The sequence below is a fragment of the Branchiostoma lanceolatum genome, chromosome 18 (assembly GCF_035083965.1).
Source record: "Branchiostoma lanceolatum isolate klBraLanc5 chromosome 18, klBraLanc5.hap2, whole genome shotgun sequence".
Classification (NCBI taxonomy): domain Eukaryota; kingdom Metazoa; phylum Chordata; class Leptocardii; order Amphioxiformes; family Branchiostomatidae; genus Branchiostoma; species Branchiostoma lanceolatum.
The window spans coordinates 9,168,882-9,192,147 of NC_089739.1; the positions used below are offsets into that span (position 1 = coordinate 9,168,882).

A 23,266-nucleotide genomic window follows, 5' to 3' on the forward strand; every position below is an offset into this window, starting at 1 on the left:
GAAACATTACATGACACAACGTTACTTTTTGCTAATGTAAGGGTTGTCACAATTTCACAATTTCTCACTTTCTTTGCAGTTCTCAGATAACGGGCTGATAATATTCCCACCGACGGCGCAGTCCCGTTCTCGGAGGGAACCGTACCCCAACCCGAGCCCGTTCCGCAGCAGTAACACGGTACCAGCAGGATTCCCTCCCTTGGTCGCAGCATCGTGGGGTGATGTTGATCTAACATCTGATGTGGGGAAAGTGTGGTATCAGGTAAATGAACAACCCGGTTTTTAACAGTAAATTAGTTAGATTCATTCACATTTGGAAGGTTCCCTACTCTTTCCGATTAGTGCGGTGGCGTTTTTAACATGCTTGAGGTATGGTTGTCCTCAAAATAACAGGTTTACATCCCATCCGAGGGTAAGTCCTTAAACAAAATATGTACTCATTTTCACGAGTTGAGTGAGGAAATAGGTGTAAAAAGTGTATGGCCCAAGGCAAGGGCATAACACTGGGGCCTGGTGGGGTCTAAAAACATTATTAGGAAATCTAGAAGAAAAACTAAATACTATTTTTTGGTGTTTGTATTTATCATGTTGTCAGCACAAAGGCTGATTCTCTCCTCCTTTTCTTACCAGGTGTATTCTGATGACAACTCTGTTGATGATGTCACACAAGCAATGTTTGACAAGGTCATCGAGAGAATGAACCAGTCTTTCAGCGACATCTTCGTGCCAACCTGGGTACTGGTTGTGACCTGGGACAGTGTACCATCTGTGGACGCAACACACACCAAACAGAACGTAAGTTTAGCAATCCAGTATTTTGCGCAAATTCGAACAAAATACACTTGATAAACATCCCCATTAAACCCACCCCATCATAAAAACCACTATAGAGTCAATAGGGACATTTGTAGTTTGAAAAGATCTGTCAATTTCATCTTTGACGTCCAAAAAGACTCTGTTCTATGAAGAGTTTTCAAACATCGTAGAATTCTTATAATTGCATGCATGGTGATATTCAACTAATAGAATTCAATTTGTACATTCTAAATGTCTAAATATTTTGTTGTCAAGATGCTAGTTCAACGTCATGTTCCGTACTTTTTTTCAGCCAAACACATTCCAAACCGTCCTGGCCACAGATGGGTCGGACTCCGTTGCTTTCTTCACCTATAAAGAAGATGAGATGTTGTGGACCAACGAAACCCAGAACGTTGTCCTTGGCTACAACAGTGCTAACGGGGCCATTTTCGAAAACATCCAGCTAGAAAACCCTTACCGACCCGACCAAGTCAGCGGAAACACTGGGCTGAAAGGACGATGGGCGTTTCGGTTAGAGAGCGATGCAACAAGGAAAACCAACTACAAGAAGTTGTGCCGTGACTGGTACAATGCAGAGCCAGAGCCTTCTGAGTGGATAGTTGGAGAAGGCCAGTGTCCTTGCACCCTGCTACAAGCACTGAGGGACCAACGCTTCACTCCTGTTACCCTGTCTCCATTTGAAATCTTCCTCCTTCTTACCTTCATTGAAGGTGAGGACTTTTTTTTAGATATTCGCTTCTACTTAAGAGGAAAGAATACTTAATTTCTATTAATTACTGTGCATTATGTGTTCAAGACAGTGGCAGCACATTTTAATGATAACTTGCACTCATTTTATCTCCAGAATTGGAAGTTTGCCTCAGCCCGCTGTTTGCCAGTCCGACTGGTTCAAGTGTAGACTGTTGCTACAAGTTCCTGGCCCTGAACACGGAGATACCACTGGCTGGAAGCCATCACAGATATCAAAGATCCTCTCCACTTTACACCCGTAAGTCTAAGCATTTGTGTCTACATCTTTCTGTTTTATTTATTCATTTCTGTTGTATTTAGCCAGGATGGCCCAACTCACTGGCATTACCTTTCAGTAGGGCCCTGGAATTTCAATGGGGATCTTTGTTTATTAAGGGTTTTATCAAATGTATGAAATTAGAAAATATCCAAGACGGCGAAACCTTTGTGCTGAGATAGATTGATAGCATCACAGGTTGATTAAAACTATATAGGTAAAGCTCACTGCGCGTGCATCGGGCCTGGGATTAATCAGCGTATACGTGCACACTACGTAGGCATCACATGTTACAACTGTCATTAGCAATATTTCCGCAAACTTTGGGGAAATCAAATCATAATGTTTTTACGCCCTGACCTGATTTTCACATTTCTGCTTCTTTTTCGAATTGATTCTTTTCAACTGAGTATATCTGAGTTGTCTTTCAGAATTTGACGTGAATCCCAAGTCCTGGTGCTGCAGTCTGTCTGACGATGAGGAATTCTGTAAACTGTACTATGAAAAGAGGCCTCCAAACAGCTGTTCTTCCTACGTACCACCACGTCTAGGTATGTTTTTGTAGTGATTCATGAGTTTTAAGATATGGTTTACAGACAGCTAATGATTTAACACATGGTGTAATTGCTCTTTGGGTATCAGTACTCGTATCAATTCTTTTCTTGAAAATGTACTAAATGCTGTCATTGTTAAATTCTCCATTTTTGTCATTATTTCATATACACTCATCTTAATCTCTGTTCTTGTTTTTGCATGATAATTTTTTCAATAGGAACTTCCCCGAAGACAAGATCTTGCTGGAATCTAGTTGTTTGCAGTGTTTACGTGGCAATTTCTGTCTTTTTTTCAGGCATAATGTGGGGAGACCCTCACATTAGGACGATAGATGGCCTCGCTTACACGTTCAATGGGTTGGGAGAATTTAGCCTTGTCAAGACGAACGGGGCAAGTGTTCAGTTCAGGCTGCAGGGCCGTACTGAGAAGGCCATCGGAACACAGGGAGCTGCCGAGGCCACAGTCTTCACGGCATTCGCCTCCAAACAAGAGGACTCCTCTACGGTAAATATAGAATATAGCACAGTACGTATCACCCGAGGTACCAGCTCGACCGCGGGTATGATCGCCCTCCGGCCTTCGCGTGATACGACCCGCGGGCTGGGACCGAGAGTGATGCAGAATACACCATGTTGCATTTTATCTTTATGCCATATCTGGGCCGCGAAAACGTTCCATACAGGTGTTCTGGACCGGGAGATAACTTGGATTCTAGGGAATTGTGGACATATCAAACATACAGTGGTTAACTTCTTTTCATTAGATAGTTCCTAAATGCACTCTTTTTCAACGTGTGTTTTCATTCAGGTTGAAATGGGCATGAACGAAGACCGGACGAACATGACACTAATGGTTGACGGACAGTTCATTAACATCACTGACCTACAGCAGAACGGTAAGACATATGACTTAAAAGTTAAACTGGAAAGCAAAATGGTCCATTCTGTATTAAGTTGATGAAACCTTCGGGTTTGCTTAGGTCTTTTTTTTATTGCAGTATAGAATTGTGCTGACAAATGGTAACACGAGTTATATACCTCTGTGGAATATCTAGATTGTTTTGTTAGCTTCTTGGCTAATCTTATGATCTTAATCTTATAATATTATATTAATTCGTTGAGAAAAAAGTAATTGGGACGCCCTTATCCTGGACCCGGGCGAACTGTATTACCTATCACCTTTCCTGGACCTTTCTGACATCTATGACCCAACTTCCTGTTAGTTTCGCCGACGTGCCTGGCATTCAAATTCCGACTGCAGAACTTAGTACATACGCCATTGCAAACAAGCAAACACACCAACTGATAATAATACCTCCGATTCCACGGAGGTAACAATGGATATTCTTGTACTTATTTTCTTATCCAGGTGCGCAGCGTTTTGCCAACGTGACTGTCCAGTACAATTTCAACTCGAACCGAACCAGCGTGGTCGCCTCTTTCTCTTCGGGAATATCAGTGACCGTCTCGCTCCAGAAACTCATGTTGAATGTACAGTTCGGATCGCCGGATTCTTTCGAGAACACTACCCGAGGTCTCCTCGGTAGGTTATAAACTTTCTGGTATCTAACATGAAATGATGTCCTTATACGTCATTGAGAATTTACGAGAAAACTACCAACACATCATGTATAGATTCCTTACAATTTCTGTCAACATTATCAAGTAAGAGTGCACCGTAATTCAATTACCATTTACTACTGTGATTTCTAACAGTTATTGTAGAAAATAACAGACAGACTAAAAAATAAAGATCGACAACTTCGAATTCGGTCCAGTAAACCTACTGCAACATGCTATTGCATTTAGCCTTACAAGTTACTGCACAATTCAATCAACGTAAATCTCAATTGAATGTACGCATTGCAAGCACCTTTCCAGTTAGTTTCGATGAATGATCGGTTCATTCGGTTGTGTTGATCCCGTACTCGTATATCCCTAGGTGTTTGGAACGACAACATTTTGGACGACTTCACCTATCCTAACGGTACGGTACTGCAGCCTCCAGACGGCAGAAACCTAACAGAGGAAGAAATCTTCCCTTGGGGGCTATCTTGTAAGTAGCATGGCCATGACATTGATTACGATTACATTTTTCAATGTTTATAAGCAAAGTCTTGATAATTCTCACAGAACTGTATACATATCTTAACAAATTGCAACGTGCACTATTTTTATTGCATATGTTTTTTATAGATTTATGTATCATTTGCTGTATTCCATGACACAGGGTTTCTTTTTACATTTATAAAACAAGAGAGATCTTTGCTCCTTTATGGATTATTTCAGAGGCGATCTAAACGTTTATAGGATATGGTATTTTTGTAGCATGCAGGTGCTGGACTTTCACATACGACGCCATGCCACATTAGTCGTCTCCTCGACTAAAAATGTTAATACCGCAATTTCCTATCTTTTTGTTTTGTTTGCAGGGCAAATCAGTCAAGACGGCAGTCTTTTCACCTACACGAATGGACAAGACACAACTACCTTCGCCAAGCCAGACTTCAGGCCAAAGTTTCTGAGCGACCTACAAGCCACTGTCTCCGATGAAAAACAAAGCGAGGCTGAAAATCTATGTGGCACAAATGTAGAATGTCTCTTTGACGTTCTCAGCACAAATGACACAGAAGTCGGAGAACAAACCAAATCTAGTATTGAGACTTTCGATTCAGATGCAGAGACACTGGGTAAGTTCACGGCACAGTTTCGAAAGACACTATGTATTATTTTTTGTTTTGTCATTCATATTCTTAACGCGTTTTGATAAACCCTCTATAGATAAACCCATACATATCTACATTTTCACTTTAATCTAGAAGCAAGAAGACGCAAATTCTATGTAATAGACATGCTTGTAAACGTTAACGTTAAACATGTCATCTTTTTGTCCTGCACTTGGCTCAGCTGGGGACAAATGTATGATAAAAGTCATAAAGCATTCATTCAAAGTGGACTTCTGCAATTTGATACAAGAAAGGGCAGACATCTTTCTTTAGTTATATACTGTAAGACAAGCTTACAACATACACTACCTTAGAACACGCATAAAACAACGATGGTATATCCTTGAATGGACTGTACCACTTTTTAGTTACTGAAATAACCTTTGCTCTTCTGTTGGCAGCCAACTTCCCACCTAACATCACGGTCAATGCCACAATCAATGGGGTCGTCGAACAAGAGGTTGAACTACAGGTCATTGCTGTAGACCCTGAGGACAATCCTGTGACGTATTCTATCGCCAACATCAGCGCCATTCCTGGGGCAACTATTCATCCTGGTATGAATGTTGTGCAATTTCTGCCATATGTTATTTATCTATCTATCTAAATAGTATGTATTCATTTCAACTTCGTCACAGCAGGACAGGGCCAGGGGGAACAGGCAAATGAGGCAATACCTTTCTCTTGCCCTCTGTCCAGATTAAAATATGATAAGACAAACCTGAAACAGCATCCGCTGTCTTTCGTTGGCGACTAAACGGAAAAATAGAGTAACCAGGTCAAATTTGTAGAATGATTCAATGGAAGACGATGTCAAGACTGTGTGCTAATGAGTCAGAGGATACTGTCTGTCTGACTGTTTCCAAGTTTCATGCATTTTTTTGAGTAACTGTCATTTGGCGTGACATGGATGTCTAACCTTCATCGGCCTATCCTGTTTATCTAGTTACCGGTCTCCTAAGATGGACTCCCAACAACCTTCTGCCGGTACAACTGGAGATTGTTGCCAAAGACGACAAAGGTGCATCTTCGTCGACCTACCCGATGGTGAAACTCTGCAACTGTAAAAACGGTGGGATCTGCAACTTCGTCACCGTCGACTTCACTGGAGAAATCAACCCTGTTGGGCAGTTTCAGGTTTGTCTGGAAAAACGAGTTGAAACTTCAAGATTCTTGTTGATGATATGAAAGCTGTTTCTTCACTGGCCTTCTATTTTAGTATTTAAAAAAAATACATGTTTTAGCTGTTTAACCTTTTGCTACAATTACAGCCGTCCCTTATTTGATAGAATGTGCAATACTGCACATAGATGCAGGTTTTTATGGTGTTTTGCTGTCAACATTAAATCACATGTAGCATCCAAATCATGTTACCCTCAATATGGCTTGTAGTAATCTTTATCTCACGTATTCATGTAAATTACTGATATATATAAATATGTTTGACCACATTCCGTATTTTTCTTCTCGTTGCTTTACCTTTTTTCCTGAACATTGGAACGTTTGTTAAAACTTAAAACTGTATCTGTAGATGCCCCATGTACATATATATATACTTGATCCAAGTCTGTACTAACAGCGTTGTTAAACAGGTTGTTTCCTGCTCGTGCCCTGAAGCCTATACGGGAGAATTCTGTGAGGAAGATAAGGATGAATGTGAGGAGGACCCATGTTATCCAGGTGTGATGTGTACAGACAACATTGCACCTGTACCTGGCTTCTCCTGTGGAGACTGTCCTACTGGTCTTAGTGGAAATGGAGAAAAATGTTTTGGTCAGTTGTGCCCTCATTTTCATTTTCAATGATAACAAACATGCGTATGTTATGTCTAGCCTAAAAGTAGAAAGTGTTCGATTATACATAGTAGCTCATGATAAATGAGGCATTCATATCATATGAATACCCATTGTTGTGTTTGCCATACAGCCATGTCCAATAAAATAACATGAGAACGTAGTGGTCCTGGTAAACCTAGAATAAACTTAAAGTTTACCAATGACTGTCCCTTCAATAATAAGGATATCTACATAAATGTAAAAATCGCTGATGTCGTAATGAGTTGTTCGAAATTTGACACATGATCCAACAAGTAAATTCGGGTTTCGTCCTCAAAATTTAACTACGTAGACCAGCTGAGTTGCAGAAAATAAGTGGACATGGAGGGGCTCCTGACTTTTCAACTAAAATGTGTTTGCACGTTCCTTCATGATGTTGTATTTCATTTGGCAGATGTCAACGAGTGCCTCCAAGGCCAGTTATGTGAACAGCCCCATAACTGTGAGAACACCCGAGGTAGCTACACCTGTGGATGCGACCCTGGATACACCCTGGACAGCAACGGTCTCAACTGTACTGGTAAGTTCCATCATATTATCACAGTTTGTTATGAGTCATTGGGGGATATGCTCTGACTGCCATTTTACACATTTTCATAAATTAGGCAAAATGTTGATTCTGATGCTTCAGACAATAGCTTTTTTTGGACAAAATGTTCAGTCTATTTGATCTGATCGGAGTGGCCTATCAAATATGAAACGTTGAATTAAGCATCATTCATAAAAAATTCATTAACACTTATGTCAAGCTTAATCGTTTGTGTAAGTTTGTTGAATCTCGCTACTCTAGTCAAGTATACACCCACTGCTACTAGTACTGGAATTCACATGCTTTATTCCCCGTTTCAAGGATTATGCAAATCTTTGAACTCTCACACTTTAAATCATTTGTAATTTAAAAAAACAACAACTTATGCTATTATCATTTTATTTTGTTTCCAGCTTATATCTACTCCTACACTGTTGTATGACTTTCAATATATGTTAGACCTTTTGAGGTCCATAGCAGTTTGCATTCCAAATCATTGATTTCACTTTAGCTTGTCTGCAACTGATGTTGAATTCTCACTGGAAGCAATACCATATTTCTCTAGATGTAAATGAGTGCGCTGTTGGTGGCACCGCTGATTGTGCAGATTTGGCAACATGCACCAACACTGAGGGCAGCTTCATTTGTATTTGTAATACTGGGTACACTGGCAACGGAACGTATTGTGAAGGTGATTAATCCATCTCATACTTTTTATATGAAATATTTTCTGCAAAAGTAATAAGAAGTTATCCTTTAGATATTCTGTATTATGACTGTATATGTATATATTCTATGTTGTCTTGTATTTCATATGTATTATATGTTGTCGTATTTTATATGTATTCTATGTTGTCCTGTACGTTTTTGACATGGGTCTGTTTGTGATTGATTGAAAGAAAGAATTGATAAATATAACGTCATATGAATCACGCCCTAAATGGTTATTTCTAACGCTCAGGGTGTTGTCACTAATCATCACTTTCTGCATGTCTACAACATTGGAGCAGAACCAAACCAGATATCCAGTCCTCTAAATATCCTATTGCACCATTTCGACCTTACACCCTGGTATCTTGCCAAACTGCGGACACACACCTGGACAAGCAAACAAACATTCCAACTGATTAAGATACCTCCGTTTTAATGGAGGTAATGAGAGGTAAATCACTTGACGTGTTAAAAAAATATAATCTTAAGCTATTTCTGTACACACATACATCATTCATCATCATCATCATCATTGGTCGGCTGCAGCGCAGGCGACTGTAAGTAGCTTCCAGTTCATTTGTTGCCAGCGAACTTTGCGATCTGCCCTGGTACAAGCAGACCGCTGTCATCACCCAGAAGTTGATGTGTGTACTGCAGGTAGGTAGTAGGTTGACGTCCTCACCTGCGTTTCCCATGTTATAGATTCTTAACTCTTCTTTGTCTTAGATATCGATGAATGTACGCGAAGTGCTTCCTGTGATCGCAATGCAGCATGCGACAACACGGATGGGTCCTTTACATGCACATGCAAAGCTGGTTATGAAGGTGGCGGACGCACTTGTCAGGGTAAGTTGTATAACCTCGCTGTTACTGTCCTACCTAAGTTGTAGGTCCTTAGACAAGGTTGGCCAAATGAAATGCAGTACCACCTAGACTATGAGATGCAACCTGGCCTAACATAGTTCAATAGACTAATTGATCCTATCCCCATACCCCACCAATGTTTGTGTCTGATGCTGCAAGAAAACATAATTCTTGGTCCATCTTAGTTTCTTATCTAGTTTGGGGACATTTCAACAACGAAGTGGAGTTTGATACAATTCCAACGTACCTACATTTCAAATTCTGGTCGTAAAGGGAAAGGTAAACGTCACATAGCCTTTGAGGCCGTAGAGATAGTGGGTTGTTAGTCCACTGTACGTCTAGGTATGGTATTGGACGGCGGATACCCCGGCCCATCCCTCTCCTTCCACCGCCTTTCATGTCCCCAACCGAAGTTATAAGGCACCTGGGTGAAGTGAGGAAAGTCGTATAAAGTGAATTTTCCGAGGACCAAAACTCTAGTCAGAAATGCCAGGAATCGAACCAATGACCTCTTGCTTTTATGTGCGCTAGTTTAACCACTCGATGCTATTTTTCGTTATTATCTTTAACCAATCATCTCTGTTTTCTTCATGTTCTCGCATTGCAGACAAAAATGAGTGTGTGGACCCGGGCATCTGCCACACACATGCAGAATGTACCAACTCCGTCGGCTCCTACAGCTGTAGCTGCAATCTAGGGTACCGCGGCGACGGGACAGTCTGCACCAATGTGGATGAGTGTGATGAACTATTAGACATCTGTGCTCCTGGTCTGGGGATCTGTACAGATAATACTGGGTCCTATAGCTGTGCATGTAGGGTTGGATATGTGGGAGATGGGATCAATTGTGAAGGTTTGTTACGATTTTAGAATTCTAAACATGTTCTTGAAAATATACCTAGAGTGTGAAAAAAGCACAAAAACAATGGCACACTGCATACAAGTGATATATCTGCATATGATAAATGATACTGCCAGTTGAATGTAGCTTCCTGGTTTTGAGGTTGAGACTTGTCTGTAAACAGGTTACCATTAGTTGCTAACAGCGTTTGAAATGTGCAACCTAGGAAGCTCGAAGTAACAGTTACCATCTGTTGGTACAGAAAATACGTTTTTGTTTAAAACTAGTCTTCATATTATCTCTTCCATAAGGTATTTACATCCACATAAAGCGAGTGTTGTTGTTAAATGGAGAATACCTAGGTAGACCATCCGATGGTGATTAATACATGATCCTTTTATACGTGATATTGTGATCTTTATATTATCTGATGATGACTTTTCAGATCTTGATGAGTGCTCAGATGATGATCTGAACAGCTGCACTGAGAACGCCGACTGCACCAATACGGAGGGCTCTTACATCTGCCTGTGTGCAGAGGGGTACGAAGGGGACGGTACAATGAGTTGCACAGGTACGTTAATCCCAAATTCTACTGGACGGTACTTCATAAATTGAATTTGTGTAACCCTTAATTTCATTATAGGAATATCATGTAAAATGTATGACTGAAAAGACAACAAAACGCACAAAGCGTTTTGACTATGAAATTCATTAAGGTATCTGTGAAATGGTAGGTCGCAGTGCGATCGCAACGAAGTCGCCACCCAAGTGGAATAAGACTGACAGATAATAACTGGGAGTTCAAGGGAGGTTTCACCCTTTTGTCAATTTTTTTGAGCACGGAGACCATTACTTGAGATATAAGTGTTGTGTCCATTCTACCATGCATTTCCATAACATCAACGTTACTTTCTCTCAACTGTCCCATACAGACGTAGACGAGTGTGCAAGGAATATAAGTAACTGCGCACAGGAGGCAGCCTGCACCAACACTCCGGGGTCTTACCTCTGTTCGTGTAACGATGGATTCGCCGGAAATGGGATTCAGTGTGAAGGTAACCATTTAACATTTCTCCTCACAGATGAAACAAGGAAGGGTCTGAACAATACATTTCAGCTATATTCTAGAAAGCAATATAGTTCTATCAATTATCACATATCACTATCTTCACACAGGATTTTGATAAAAAAATACATTGTATCTTAAAATAAATCACCCATGAATCAACACCTGCCGTTCTGTACAATATTTCTGTAAGTATGCACATTGCAAATCAAACGTTAATCAATCTGTATACTTTTTGGCTGATTAATCAACGATTACATCGCGTTGCTGTAGACATTGATGAATGTGTGAGGGGAGAAGATGACTGTGACGATGACACAAAAGCCGTCTGCACCAACCTGATTGGAGGATACAACTGCGCATGCTTCAATGGTTACCAAGGAGACGGGAGGAGCTGCACAGGTAGGGGCACATTGAAATCTGATTTGAAAGTGTTTCTCATCTTCCAAAATAGTAGATTATTCTTCAACTACATCCTACCAAGGAGCTCTTTAGTACAACGCAAACTCTTTTTGGCTTTCAAAGTAGCCAATAAACCAGCTAAGGAACGAAGCAGTTTAACCACACAGGGTCTGACTGATTTTAGGACAAAAAGTGGGGAAATGCAAAATTAGATGTTAACATCAGTACCATATCCTCCACAGATATTAACGAGTGCATGACTGACAATGGCCAATGCTCTCACAGCTGCTCCAACGCCGCGGGAAGTTATACATGTGGATGTGATAGTGGATACAGGCTAGCAGTCAATGGTTTCCAGTGTGATGGTGAAAGACATTCTTTTTGTACTTCTTAATCAGAATACATTCTTTTTGTACTTCTTACTCAGTCTTTAACTGACAAATACATAGATCAATGGCTACCAAAGTGGTCTTGACAAGTTAGTGTTAGTTACTGTATTAACTGCAATATGACGATATCTACCGCTCGGGTATAACGTACAGGTTTTGTTACAATGTTTCGCATATGTTGATATTTGGCATGAAGACTAATCATATCAGATACTCTTATTCATCACCATAGAAATTGCACCTTTTGTAAAGTGAATTACAAGCCTGAAGATAAAACCCAACTTTTTGATTTGATTATGGTTGGACCGAATGAATGTTAGCAATGAAGATATCGTGGTCGCAAATAAACGCGACAAGGAAAGGGCAATATAGCAAGTTACAGCTTTCGTTATGTCAGCTTTCTTTGATTGCAAGTATTCAGCAAGTTGACAAGTCTGATCCAGCTCAACGTATCTCTGTAGATATTGACGAATGTGCAGAACAGTTGGACGACTGTGAACAAGTCTGCTCCAACACAGAAGGTGGATTCAACTGCACCTGTGCTCCTGGATTCACTCAGGTTGGGGACTCGTGCCAAGGTGATGACCATTTCCGTAGAGAGTTTCGTCAAGATGTTTAAAAAGTTGGTTAGATCCTTAGATGCTGGTGCTGGATCATATACATGTAATTGTGATCATTAGTATTCTCTGGATTTTGTTTGGTTATTGTTAAGTTCATTTTCAACAAGTGTGCTTGGTTTCAGGTAACAATAGTCCTGTGGCACTCACTTGGATTAACGTTGAAAGCAGTTTCCAGATTCTACACACAACGTTTTATTATCCAAATAGTGAAGAGATGATCAAAGACCCTCAGTGCTTTGAGCAAACAGGCAAACAGAAAAGGAAAATCTATTTCGCTTCGAGCTCTCTGATGTCGTCGGTTTTTTCCATATCATGTAACGTCACTACAAATTACATTTTCAGCTTCTGAAAACTGCTCTAGCACCACCTGCATAAATGCGGAGTGCTTTGTGGAGGTGGATGCGGAGAACAGAACCGAGAAGTGCCTGTGCTTATCTGGCTACGACGTCGTCAACGATACAGTTTGCGATGGTAAGCTGGGTAGTAGACAAGATGTTCAGTACCAAGGACGGACGGAGTATGCCAACAGGGGTTGTGTAGAAAAATAATTATAGCAATAGTTGTGTTTCATATTTTACGTAAAACAAACAAAAAAGTCGCTTATCTAGCAAGTATCAGGTGCATAAGGGTACTGTTTAGACCAATGTTTCTAGATTTTACATCCAAACTTTGTGAAACGTAAAATTCTTTTGATGATGGTAAGTTTGGATCGATTTTTTTGCTGCTGTTGTTTCTATGCTACGTAGGCTGAATAATCATGGTATAGATCTGATGCAGATACTTAAACAAAATGTAATGCTTTTGTTTTAGATATCGACGAATGTTCAGATGACACACTGAATGCCTGTGACCAGTTGTGCAACAACACAGCCGGCGGATATACGTGTAACTGCAGAAGAGGTTACATGATCGGTACCGATGGTCGCACATGCACTGGTAAGACATCTTTCTTAAGACACATTCCCGAATATACAACTGACAACAACACATATTTTGATTTTGTATTTGATTTTTCTATATGTAAGTGCCTGCAATGTTGCTCGTAAGCCGGACGTCCAATTTGTGAGGAGAACCAAACTTTGAGTAGGTTAAAAAGTCCACCACAAGAATCGAAAAGAGTAGGGGTCCTTCTCAGTGTGAGTGGATCAAATCTTACAGTCCGGCCTTACGCAGATTCTACATACTGTACAATACGAGTGTGTTATGCATAAAAGGCGGTTAACTGGTTGTAGGAAAGATTTCACTACGTTGCTATGTGTTTTTCTTTGTAGTACCACATGAATTATCCCATTTTCGTGTGTCTCTACCCAAACTGCCATTACGACAGTTAAAAAAACATTCTTTTTGACACTTGACAGATATAAATGAGTGTGCAGACAATGACCTACATGACTGTGACTCCAACGCCTTCTGCAACAACAACCAGGGTGGATTCACCTGCAGCTGTAGGCAGGGCTATACGGGGAACGGCACATTCTGTGAAGGTACGTAAACCGTTATGTTACCATTGCAACAGCTATTAGGTATCACACAGTCGGTACAGGGAAACGATGAAAGGCAATGTTGCAGACTAGGGTGATCACACACGTGGGCGACATGGCTTTGTACATCTTCCACCAGTACAGTTTCTATATTGTACTGGGCCAACTTTCTTGAATACAACGTGAAAGTCATGCAACTACTTAGTGTAAGATGCGCAATATCTGGTCATTAACCTTCTAAAGTTAAGTTGTAGAACGTAGCCGTTGGGAAAAGCTTTACACATTTACGAAAAACAAATAAAGACAGAAATATGACAAAAAGAACAAATAGAATAGAATAGAATACACTTTCTGACCAAAGCTTGAGGATATAGAAGAAAGCATTTCGTTGATTGTTTAAATGTTAGTCTTTATCGGTTGTTGAAGCTACATGTTATACGTTCTTAATGACTGTCCTAACAGACTATGATGAGTGCACGTTTGGCAGTCGGACCCAGAACTGCAGTGGCAGCGCGCAGTGTGTCAACACTGATGGGGGCTTCAACTGCACCTGCCGCGACGGGTTTATCGGCGACGGCTTCTTCTGTGCAGGTAAAGTAGTCTCTCTTTCTTTGGCTGATTTTTCTTTCGTTGTTAAGATTTTCATCCTGGATCAAACTTGAGCTACCCAAATTAACGTCACAGAAGGAGTGGATTGCTTGTTTTTAATGACAAAGCCTGGAGGTAATCAGTCGAAAATTTGGGTAAGTCTAATTTTTGTATTGGAAATTACAGTTCAACATTGATCCAGAATGACATCCGCAAACACAAATGAAATTTCAAGATATTTGTTTTTTGTACTTAAAACTTGAGTGTTAACCTGGCGCAACCATCTATGTAACAGATGTTTCAAGAGTAATTCATAAGTTTAAAAAAAATCTCTGAAACAAAAATGACTCGAAACTGTATAACCGATCTTGAATTATTGAATAATCCGTGTTTGACTAAAGAAGCCTCCGTGTAAAATGCAAACAAAATGAGATGGATTTCAGACATTATTAAAGGACGTTTTGTTGTCTTCAGATGTCGATGAGTGCACTGATGGTTCGCAAAAGTGCCACGAACAAGCAACATGTACCAATGTCGTGGGCAGCTTCAACTGTTCCTGCAATGCCGGATACAACGGGACGGGAACTATCTGTGAAGGTAGGATTAGGGGAACATTTTTGATTGGATTTTACACTGACATTGTTTATAATCACTTTGTACGTCAAACACATATGGCATTTTTTTCAAAAGATTAAACTAGCAATGACACATCTCCGTGTTCGCATCTTGTCCAACTCCATTGCTATACATCAATCGACTATAAGACTATGTCAGAAAATACTGTTACTATCCACTTGATGCTGTGATTGAACTTCTAACAACGCAATACTTTCTCGCGTCAGACATCAACGAATGTGAAAACGGAATGAGTCCGTGCGATGGGAACGCAACTTGCGCCAACAATGCTGGTTCCTTCACCTGCAAATGCAAGGATGGATACACGGGGTCAGGAAGAGCATGTACAGGTAAGCAGTCCTCAACGTTCTCACAACTTGTTAAAGTTACTACTTTGAAGACGTACACTTGAATCAAAAGTACGTTCGTGATGCATACACAGACATTGATCATTTACTCTTAAAACATAAGATCAATCTAACTAATGGTTTTATTAAACGGCAAAATGCGGGTTGAATGCTATAAATATATGAGAACTTGTCTGATGTTATTTTTAGCTTTATTGCTTTTTATCACTGCAAGACAGTTATCCATGTAGATTATTTCACTTCACGATTCGATTGATTAGTGTCTCCTTATGAAGCTACTTGTCACGCTGTCTAAGGTTTACAATGTTCAAACAGTGGAGGTTATTGTGTCAATGTCCACGTATGTGAAATGCTAAGTGTTTAAACAAACTACATGTGTTGTACTTTGATGTTTTCAGATGTGAACGAGTGTTTAAGTGGCCAAGCTGACTGTCATGAACAGGCATCATGCAGAAACACGGAGGGCCACTATGTGTGCACCTGCAATGCTGGCTTCACAGGCAACGGGACGTACTGCGAAGGTCAGTAGGATCAAGGAGCACCAAATGGAACACAGGCGTACAGGAATAAACGTTTTATGTGAAACAGAGCCTTATTGTATATTTAATAACTATTACATTTTGTTATATGCATTTGTTTTTCATCAATGCAATTTTTTTGCTATCAAAATCTTCTGAACATACCTTCTCATCTCACCTATCCCCAAGCTCTGAAATCTACGTATTACATGATGTGGTAGTTGGTAGACAGCAACGTAATCAATGCATTTTGCCTAGTACTCACTGCAACATCAACCATACATCTTTATATTGTATTATATTATAGTATATGCATTCAAAATGACATTATCCTTACCATCGATCGCTAAAATGCCAAGGAATAAACATTTTACCACTCCCAGTCAAAGATTCTAGATCGAAAGATCAGTAAATCATCATGTATGAAAATAAAGTGACAGGAGAATACTGTGACGGATCAGCACAAAACCATCGATAACACTGATTCTAACGAAGTCGTTCACTATTTTTCAGATGAAGATGAGTGTGCAGAAGGCTCAGACACTTGCACAAACGGTTCTGTGTGTACAAACACCGTGGGTTCCTTCACTTGTCCCTGTAAGCCTGGTTACATCGGAAGTAACTGTGTCGATGTCCGTGAGTGTGAGGAGGACATTGACAACTGTGACGACAACGCAAACTGTACGAACACTCCAGGTTCATTTGTCTGCACCTGTCAGTCTGGTTTCGTCGGAAATGGAACAGTCTGTACAGGTGAGAAAGGTTTTCAATATTTGATACATCGTGAAAGTTTCAAAATTGTGTGAACTAATCATTTTTGTTCATTTCATTTCAACTTTAATTCAGGGACCTGGCCCATATCATACAACATACAAAGGAGAAAGACTACATAAAAAATACAATACAATATAACTTATACAAATGATACGATTAGCATATCTTTATCCTATTTGCATTCCCTACAAATCTGTAGGTGCACATTTTAATGTCACTAGATAAATATTCTTCAGTTATTACCATTAAGAATAAAAGTAAGTGGTATGAAAATGTTTAACTTTAACAACTATCAATTCATTTTGCTAAAAAATCCCCGAAACTACGTTCTGATGGCTAGCCAACATGATAGTTTTGTGTTTAGATTATATAGCCGATCTGCTGAGTACATGTTTTTTCAACAGACATCAACGAATGTGAAAACGGAATGAGTCAGTGCGATGGGAATGCAACTTGCACCAACAACGCTGGGTCCTACACCTGCACGTGTAACGATGGATACATGGGCTCAGGAATGACATGTACAGGTAAGCAGTCTTTACATCAGTCATGATGTGACATATTTTGTTAAAGTCACTGACGAAAGACAGCGGATGCTATCTGACACGTCTGACTGTTTCCAAATTTTATCCAGTTGCTTGAGTAACTATTTTTTGGCCAGTCTTTACATCAGTCTCAACTCTATTGCGTGCCAGTTGTAACAGGTGCAATGTATGCCAACTTGTACATGCATGACTATTGAACTATTGATATTACCTAACAATTCTGAAGAAGAACTATTCTAATGGATGAATACCAGTAGAGGCAATTTAGATATGCATGCTAGTACTCTAGAACAGTATGTTTATAACAGTATGTTGCGTCATGAATATATAGCATTGTCTCGTTTTTGCATAGAGCTATAAGCTTGATATCTATGTTTTTTTTAGAGAATTCTGAATTATATCAAGTCTCTTACCAACATAGTCATTGAGGATCTATGCAAATAAACATAATAGTGATGACTTTGCTTACCATTTTTTAGACGAAGACGAGTGCGCAAACAACAATGACAACTGTGACGACAACGCGAACTGTACGAACACCATCGGTTCCTTCACCTGCAACTGTCACTCTGGTTACAGAGGAAATGGTGAAGTCTGCACGGGTGAGAAAGGTTTTCAATATTTAATACATCATTGGCCGGGGAAGACAATCCTCACATCACTTTCAAATCATAACTCTGATTCTTTTGTTGTTATGTAGGCTTGATATCATCGGCTTACAGAAGATTCTAAAGTCTGTTACAGACATAGTCATTGGTGATTTATGCAAATGAACATGCCAGTAATACTGACGACTCTGTTTATCATTCTTCAGACGAAGATGAGTGCGCAAATAGCGTTGCCAACTGTGATGATAACGCTGACTGTACAAACACCCCCGGTTCCTTCATCTGCACTTGTCAGTCTGGTTACAGAGGAAATGGTGAAGTCTGTACAGGTGAAAAAAGTTTTCTATATTTGATACATCATGAATTTTTAAAAGCTCTATGAACAATTGATACGATTTACATTCAACTGTAAACCTGTAGGGGCACATTGTTATGACACTGTGAATAAATTGTTCTTCGTTTATTTCCATTGAGAATAAAAGGTGCGTATTGTGAAAATGTATAGCTCCAACAACTATCAATTCATTTTCTGAAGAATCCCCCGAAACCATGTCCTTGCGGCTTATCAATGATATAACAGGATAAGGAGTGTTTAAATGACTGATTACGTGATTTTCTCATCAGACATCAACGAATGTGAAAATGGAATGAGTCAGTGCGATGTGAATGCAACGTGCACCAACAATGCTGGCTCGTACACCTGTACGTGTAATGGTGGATACACGGGGACAGGAAGAACATGTACAGGTAAGCAGTCTTTACATCTCTCTCACATTATAAATCTGATTCTTTTGTTGTATGTTTGATATCTATTCTGCTGTTATGTCCTATGTTGATTTCTATTGAATTATTGCATTGACTACAGCAGCAACCACAGTTAACAGCACGGCAGCTCCGACGACACCAACTCCAGTGACTGCTACTCCTGGGCCACGTGAGTCCATATTCATATACATATACTACATATACATGTCCGCTATCATCTTTTTAATGTGAAATTCGTATTTGGTGGGGTTGGTGCATTAACTCGTTGGTGCATTAACTATCATATTATGCATATAATGGTTAATGCACTCGTTACATGAACTCAATGTCTTCTGTTGGGGAATTTGCAGTGGCACATGAAAAACACATGACAGATCATACCAATTGATGCTATTTGTTTTACACAACGGATGTTTGAGTTTTGGTATTTTACAGCAAAACCTCGGAAGTTTGTACCAGCACAAATAACGATGGACATAGATTTCAATGACGAATACAACGACAGGACGTCAACAAAGTACATCGAACTATCATCACAGTTGAAAACATCGGTGAGTATACCTAAATACTTTCTACCTTGTTTGTGTGTCCAGCATATCATCCCACGTGCCACTAACTCTTAGTCTATATTCATTTAAAAGTTCATCTGCATCGGTAGAAGTCATTCCGGATCAAAGTTAAACTAATTTGCCAAAATAAAAATGGACGTGCCAAGATTGTCGACTGATCAGCTGCAGTCTTTGTCAAGTCTATATTGTATTCTCTCAATCTGTAGTCTGTAAGCATTGGTCCATCTCTTGAGATGACAACAGTGCTCTAATTTGAATAACCATGGGCGTCGACTGTCGACTCTGAAGTCCGATCTTTGAATGGCACTCGCGGACAACATTCGATGCATTCAAAAATTGTGAATGGAAATATGTTTAAAATCAATAACGTTTATCTATTTTTAAATTCATCTCCTCTAGCTCTCGGTCGTCTATTTTGGAATTCAAGGGTTCATCGAGATCATCATCATACGATTCTTGTAAGTACAGACAACATAAACACACAATTTCGAAAATCATATCCAGTTGCTTGAGTAACTGCTATTTGACGTATCTTATTACCTGGATGTCTAACCTCCATCGACGTGCACTGAAATATACCTCTGGGTATTCTGTCATTGCAGATGTAATGCCAGTGGTATAAATGGAAGATGTAATGCAAATGACTCAGGGTATAAAACTTTGAATTCATACCGCTGGGCATTTCTGATCTCTAAGCTTTACCTAGTACCAACGTTTTGACCAATTACCACTATTCTAGCACAGCTTTACTGTTACTTGGATTTCTACTATATTAAGTCACAACTATGTCATTAAATGTTGTTGACCATTAGCCCAGGCAGTGTTAAAGCCAATTTCGCAGCTGTATTCACCGTGGAGGGTTCTGCACCTGATGTCAGCATCCAGCAGGTAGCGAAGGCTAACCTCCAGGAGGCAATTGACAATGGGACGTTTGACCCCACACTTCAGGTTACCAACAGTGATAGCCTTCAGGCGGTCACACTCACTGACGAGGGTAGGTGTCATTGAAAAACTTGTTCGAAGCACACAACAGTATGTGATCGCCCTAGTGATTGTTAATTTGTTGTAAATAGGAGTCATGTGCTTTCGTCGTCTGATTGAACTTGACCTCATTGTTATCAGGGATTGGGTGGCCAAACTGTTTGTGTGTGTGTTTGTGTATGTGTGTACGTGCTTGCGTGTATGTATGCGTGTGTGTGTTTGTGTAATGCGTGTGTGTGTATGTGTGTGTGCCTGTGTGTGTGTTATCGTGTGCGTTATCGTGTGTGTTTCTTTGTGTGTTTGTGTGTTCGCCATCTTGCGTTCACTTATGTTTTGGTTTCCATTAAACTCTGCTCACTATTCTGCACTATACATCGTCAGAGTCGCTTTCTCTTTTTCTTATTGTCAGCTATAGTATATATGTATCATTATTTTTTGACTTGAGGAACTGCAAACTCTTTATAGACCGCGTTGAGGTAAAGAAACTGACGTAGAAATTGTCCGGTCAGAGACACAACAAAGAGATATGATGTTGTTCAATCTGTTGCAGAGTTGGATCAAGTGTTTGAGGAGTTCTGCAATTTGCCGTGTGGGGAGGGGGCCGTGTGCACACGGGGTGAGCCGTATCCTGGGGCCATCGTGGCGGAATGCCAGTGCGAGGAGAACTACTGCAACACGGGGACATGTGCGTTTAGCGTCCAAGAGGAGCGACCAATATGCACGTAAGCGTCAAAATTATATCTAGTTTTACGTCCTCTCCTTGATAAGAGATGATAATCAACATAATCGTCTACAAAGCCGTTTTCGTCAAGTAAATATTTTAAGTCAATATTCAACTGAGTCAAACTTTAACAAGGTGAATTAAAGTGTTAGAAATACTAGTGCTCAATGTTTTACATACGTAAATACCATTTTAATTCAGACTCTATCTTCTAGAGTCTGCGATCGTGGTATGTCGAATAAGGATTTCAAAGAATTTTCAACTGATCCTAGAAAGTCAGTTTGGTCGAAAATCAATGACTTTTACATTGTGTTGTGCCGTGCTTCGTCGAGTTGTGTTATGAGAGACAGAGAGTTTAAGATTTGACCATTGACTGCCTCTTGCCCCATGTACAGCTGCCCAGCAGAGCAGGGCTCCTGGTACAGCGGGGAACGCTGTCAGATCAGTTTGACCCTAGCGCACGTGATCGGTATTGCAGCAGGCTGTGTGGGCGCGGTGTTAGTGATCATCCTTTTCGTGGTTGTATGTATGGCCAAAAGGTCCAGGCGTACGGCAAAGAAAGGAATGAGGTAACGTTAGCTTTGGTTTCCCATGACAGACATTTTACTTGAAACATTGGCATGTAAGGGATGTGAATTGTATGTGCAATTCTTATGTTTTTTTATTCATTTAAACAACAAAGTACAGCCGTAACAAAAACAGAAACAATTACAATGCAGTGGTGCCTTACCCCTTACAGTATGTTATTAGTAGTATTTTGTTTTCGCTGAAGAATATTGATAAAAGCCATTGTCATTGCAGCGAAGATGAAAACGAAAATTTCTGATCAAAACTACTTATTCATACCTATTTTCCTACCTGCAGCTAACAATCTGGCATTATTTATAATCAGGATTTATATACATTCACGTTTACGTTTCGTCATCTGTCACCTTCCTCAAGAAAATATTGACCGGTACTATTCCGTTTGGGGCTGCATTGTTAGCAGCGACACCTAGCTGCAGTGTGGAATAGTACCAGTCAGTGTTGATCCAAAGAAGGTGATAGACGGTCAACGAAACGTCGGATGTTGATTGTACATAGATACTGGTTGTGAATAAAAAAGATGTGTTATCCAACGATCTGAAACCTTTTGGTTATTGGGTTTACATAAAACGTGAAAATACTGTTGTAGGTACAGGGTTCATTCACCAGGAGTCACCCTGGAGAACTTCTACGCTACCTCAGAGACCTGGCAACCCCTGGGTGGTCTCCCGGTCACTGATCTGGATGAAGACCTTCCACCTGTGGTAAACGAACATTTTCATGCCTCATCGAGCTGTAATCTAACGTTGCAGACAGCTATTTTCTAAACTCTAGTTCTATGGTGTGTAGAGTGCAACAAACATTACGTACGGACTATAACCTAACACATAGCTTTATACATATAAAACTTGATTTGCCGTTTCCCTAGCAGTCAATTTGGCTTCCGTTCTTCTTGATGTTTGAACGTTGAAAATTCGGACTTAAATTGTCTTCTGTTGTTGTTGTCATTTGAGATTGACGGTGTTAACAGCTATAAAATGCAACATTGATAAACCACGACTTAAATGATTCATCTAAATGTTCTATAAATTTGTTGTTTGAAGAAGGCAAACATCGTTCGGCGTTTTTTTTCAAAGGACAATGTTCAAATTTTGAAACTGAACATTTGTCGATTATCCCGAATTTTCATATTTAGGATTGATGATAACAATTGATGTTTTTCTTAGCCTGTAGATGCAGATGTATTACCACCTATATACACGGACTCCTTAAGAGCTAGGGGAAGATCTTTCTGGAACCCCAGTGTTGAGAACGTGCCATCCGGAGAGGTAGGTTACTTTCAGCTCAAGTAGGGCTATTTTGGCGGTCCGACACCAAACTAGCTAAGCAATCGCCGGGAGATAAACGTTTAGATAAAGATGTCTTGCTTCCTATTCCTCTGTACTTATGATAACTTCATTTTCTAATTCTTCATACATTTTCCAACTATTGTTATCTTTTTTTCATGGTCTAATTGGTACAAGTACAGTAGCTGAAAGGCATACGTCATTCCATGCTTTATCATATGCCTATAAACTGTATGTAACAAGAAAGATGAAGGTACAATTTTGTTTTTTTCGCTCTTGGTATCACTCTCTGACTACTGCATTTTTTATTCAGTTTAAGATTCCTCGCCCATCTGTGAGGGATCCGGTTCCTCCTAAAGACGACAAAAGTGACAAGTTTGTCCAGGTGGGTTTCATCTTTTGACACTGCGTTGTCGATAAGTGACATTCTTCTTTTGTTTCCAAAACTAACTTTGTTTCTTTTTTTAACACTTGTTACATCTATGTTGTTTTATAAC

The 23,266-nt window shown here is 40.0% G+C and overlaps 1 protein-coding gene across 1 annotated transcript in view; it reads left to right on the forward strand.

Annotated features, from left to right (window-relative positions):
- LOC136424704 (mucin-4-like) overlaps nt 1-23,187 on the forward strand; it is a 38,939-nt gene extending 15,752 nt beyond the window's left edge. The window contains exons 14-56 of the mRNA XM_066413328.1: nt 80-262; nt 631-795; nt 1,109-1,529; nt 1,664-1,807; nt 2,257-2,376; nt 2,676-2,884; nt 3,188-3,275; nt 3,749-3,922; nt 4,322-4,435; nt 4,812-5,069; nt 5,507-5,662; nt 6,052-6,242; nt 6,698-6,878; nt 7,335-7,460; nt 8,035-8,160; nt 8,907-9,026; nt 9,652-9,897; nt 10,331-10,459; nt 10,821-10,943; nt 11,228-11,356; nt 11,599-11,721; nt 12,207-12,323; nt 12,708-12,836; nt 13,176-13,301; nt 13,724-13,849; nt 14,309-14,437; nt 14,909-15,031; nt 15,277-15,399; nt 15,816-15,938; nt 16,449-16,688; nt 17,114-17,236; nt 17,734-17,856; nt 18,069-18,152; nt 18,487-18,609; nt 18,728-18,796; nt 19,063-19,178; nt 19,596-19,654; nt 20,009-20,190; nt 20,728-20,899; nt 21,294-21,467; nt 22,073-22,187; nt 22,650-22,751; nt 23,083-23,187. Coding sequence (XP_066269425.1) covers nt 80-262; nt 631-795; nt 1,109-1,529; nt 1,664-1,807; nt 2,257-2,376; nt 2,676-2,884; nt 3,188-3,275; nt 3,749-3,922; nt 4,322-4,435; nt 4,812-5,069; nt 5,507-5,662; nt 6,052-6,242; nt 6,698-6,878; nt 7,335-7,460; nt 8,035-8,160; nt 8,907-9,026; nt 9,652-9,897; nt 10,331-10,459; nt 10,821-10,943; nt 11,228-11,356; nt 11,599-11,721; nt 12,207-12,323; nt 12,708-12,836; nt 13,176-13,301; nt 13,724-13,849; nt 14,309-14,437; nt 14,909-15,031; nt 15,277-15,399; nt 15,816-15,938; nt 16,449-16,688; nt 17,114-17,236; nt 17,734-17,856; nt 18,069-18,152; nt 18,487-18,609; nt 18,728-18,796; nt 19,063-19,178; nt 19,596-19,654; nt 20,009-20,190; nt 20,728-20,899; nt 21,294-21,467; nt 22,073-22,187; nt 22,650-22,751; nt 23,083-23,172 — 6,294 coding nt within the window. The 3' untranslated portion in view covers nt 23,173-23,187. The remainder of the gene's footprint in view (nt 1-79; nt 263-630; nt 796-1,108; nt 1,530-1,663; nt 1,808-2,256; nt 2,377-2,675; nt 2,885-3,187; nt 3,276-3,748; nt 3,923-4,321; nt 4,436-4,811; nt 5,070-5,506; nt 5,663-6,051; nt 6,243-6,697; nt 6,879-7,334; nt 7,461-8,034; nt 8,161-8,906; nt 9,027-9,651; nt 9,898-10,330; nt 10,460-10,820; nt 10,944-11,227; nt 11,357-11,598; nt 11,722-12,206; nt 12,324-12,707; nt 12,837-13,175; nt 13,302-13,723; nt 13,850-14,308; nt 14,438-14,908; nt 15,032-15,276; nt 15,400-15,815; nt 15,939-16,448; nt 16,689-17,113; nt 17,237-17,733; nt 17,857-18,068; nt 18,153-18,486; nt 18,610-18,727; nt 18,797-19,062; nt 19,179-19,595; nt 19,655-20,008; nt 20,191-20,727; nt 20,900-21,293; nt 21,468-22,072; nt 22,188-22,649; nt 22,752-23,082) is intronic.
- The last annotated feature ends 79 nt before the right edge of the window (nt 23,188-23,266 follow it).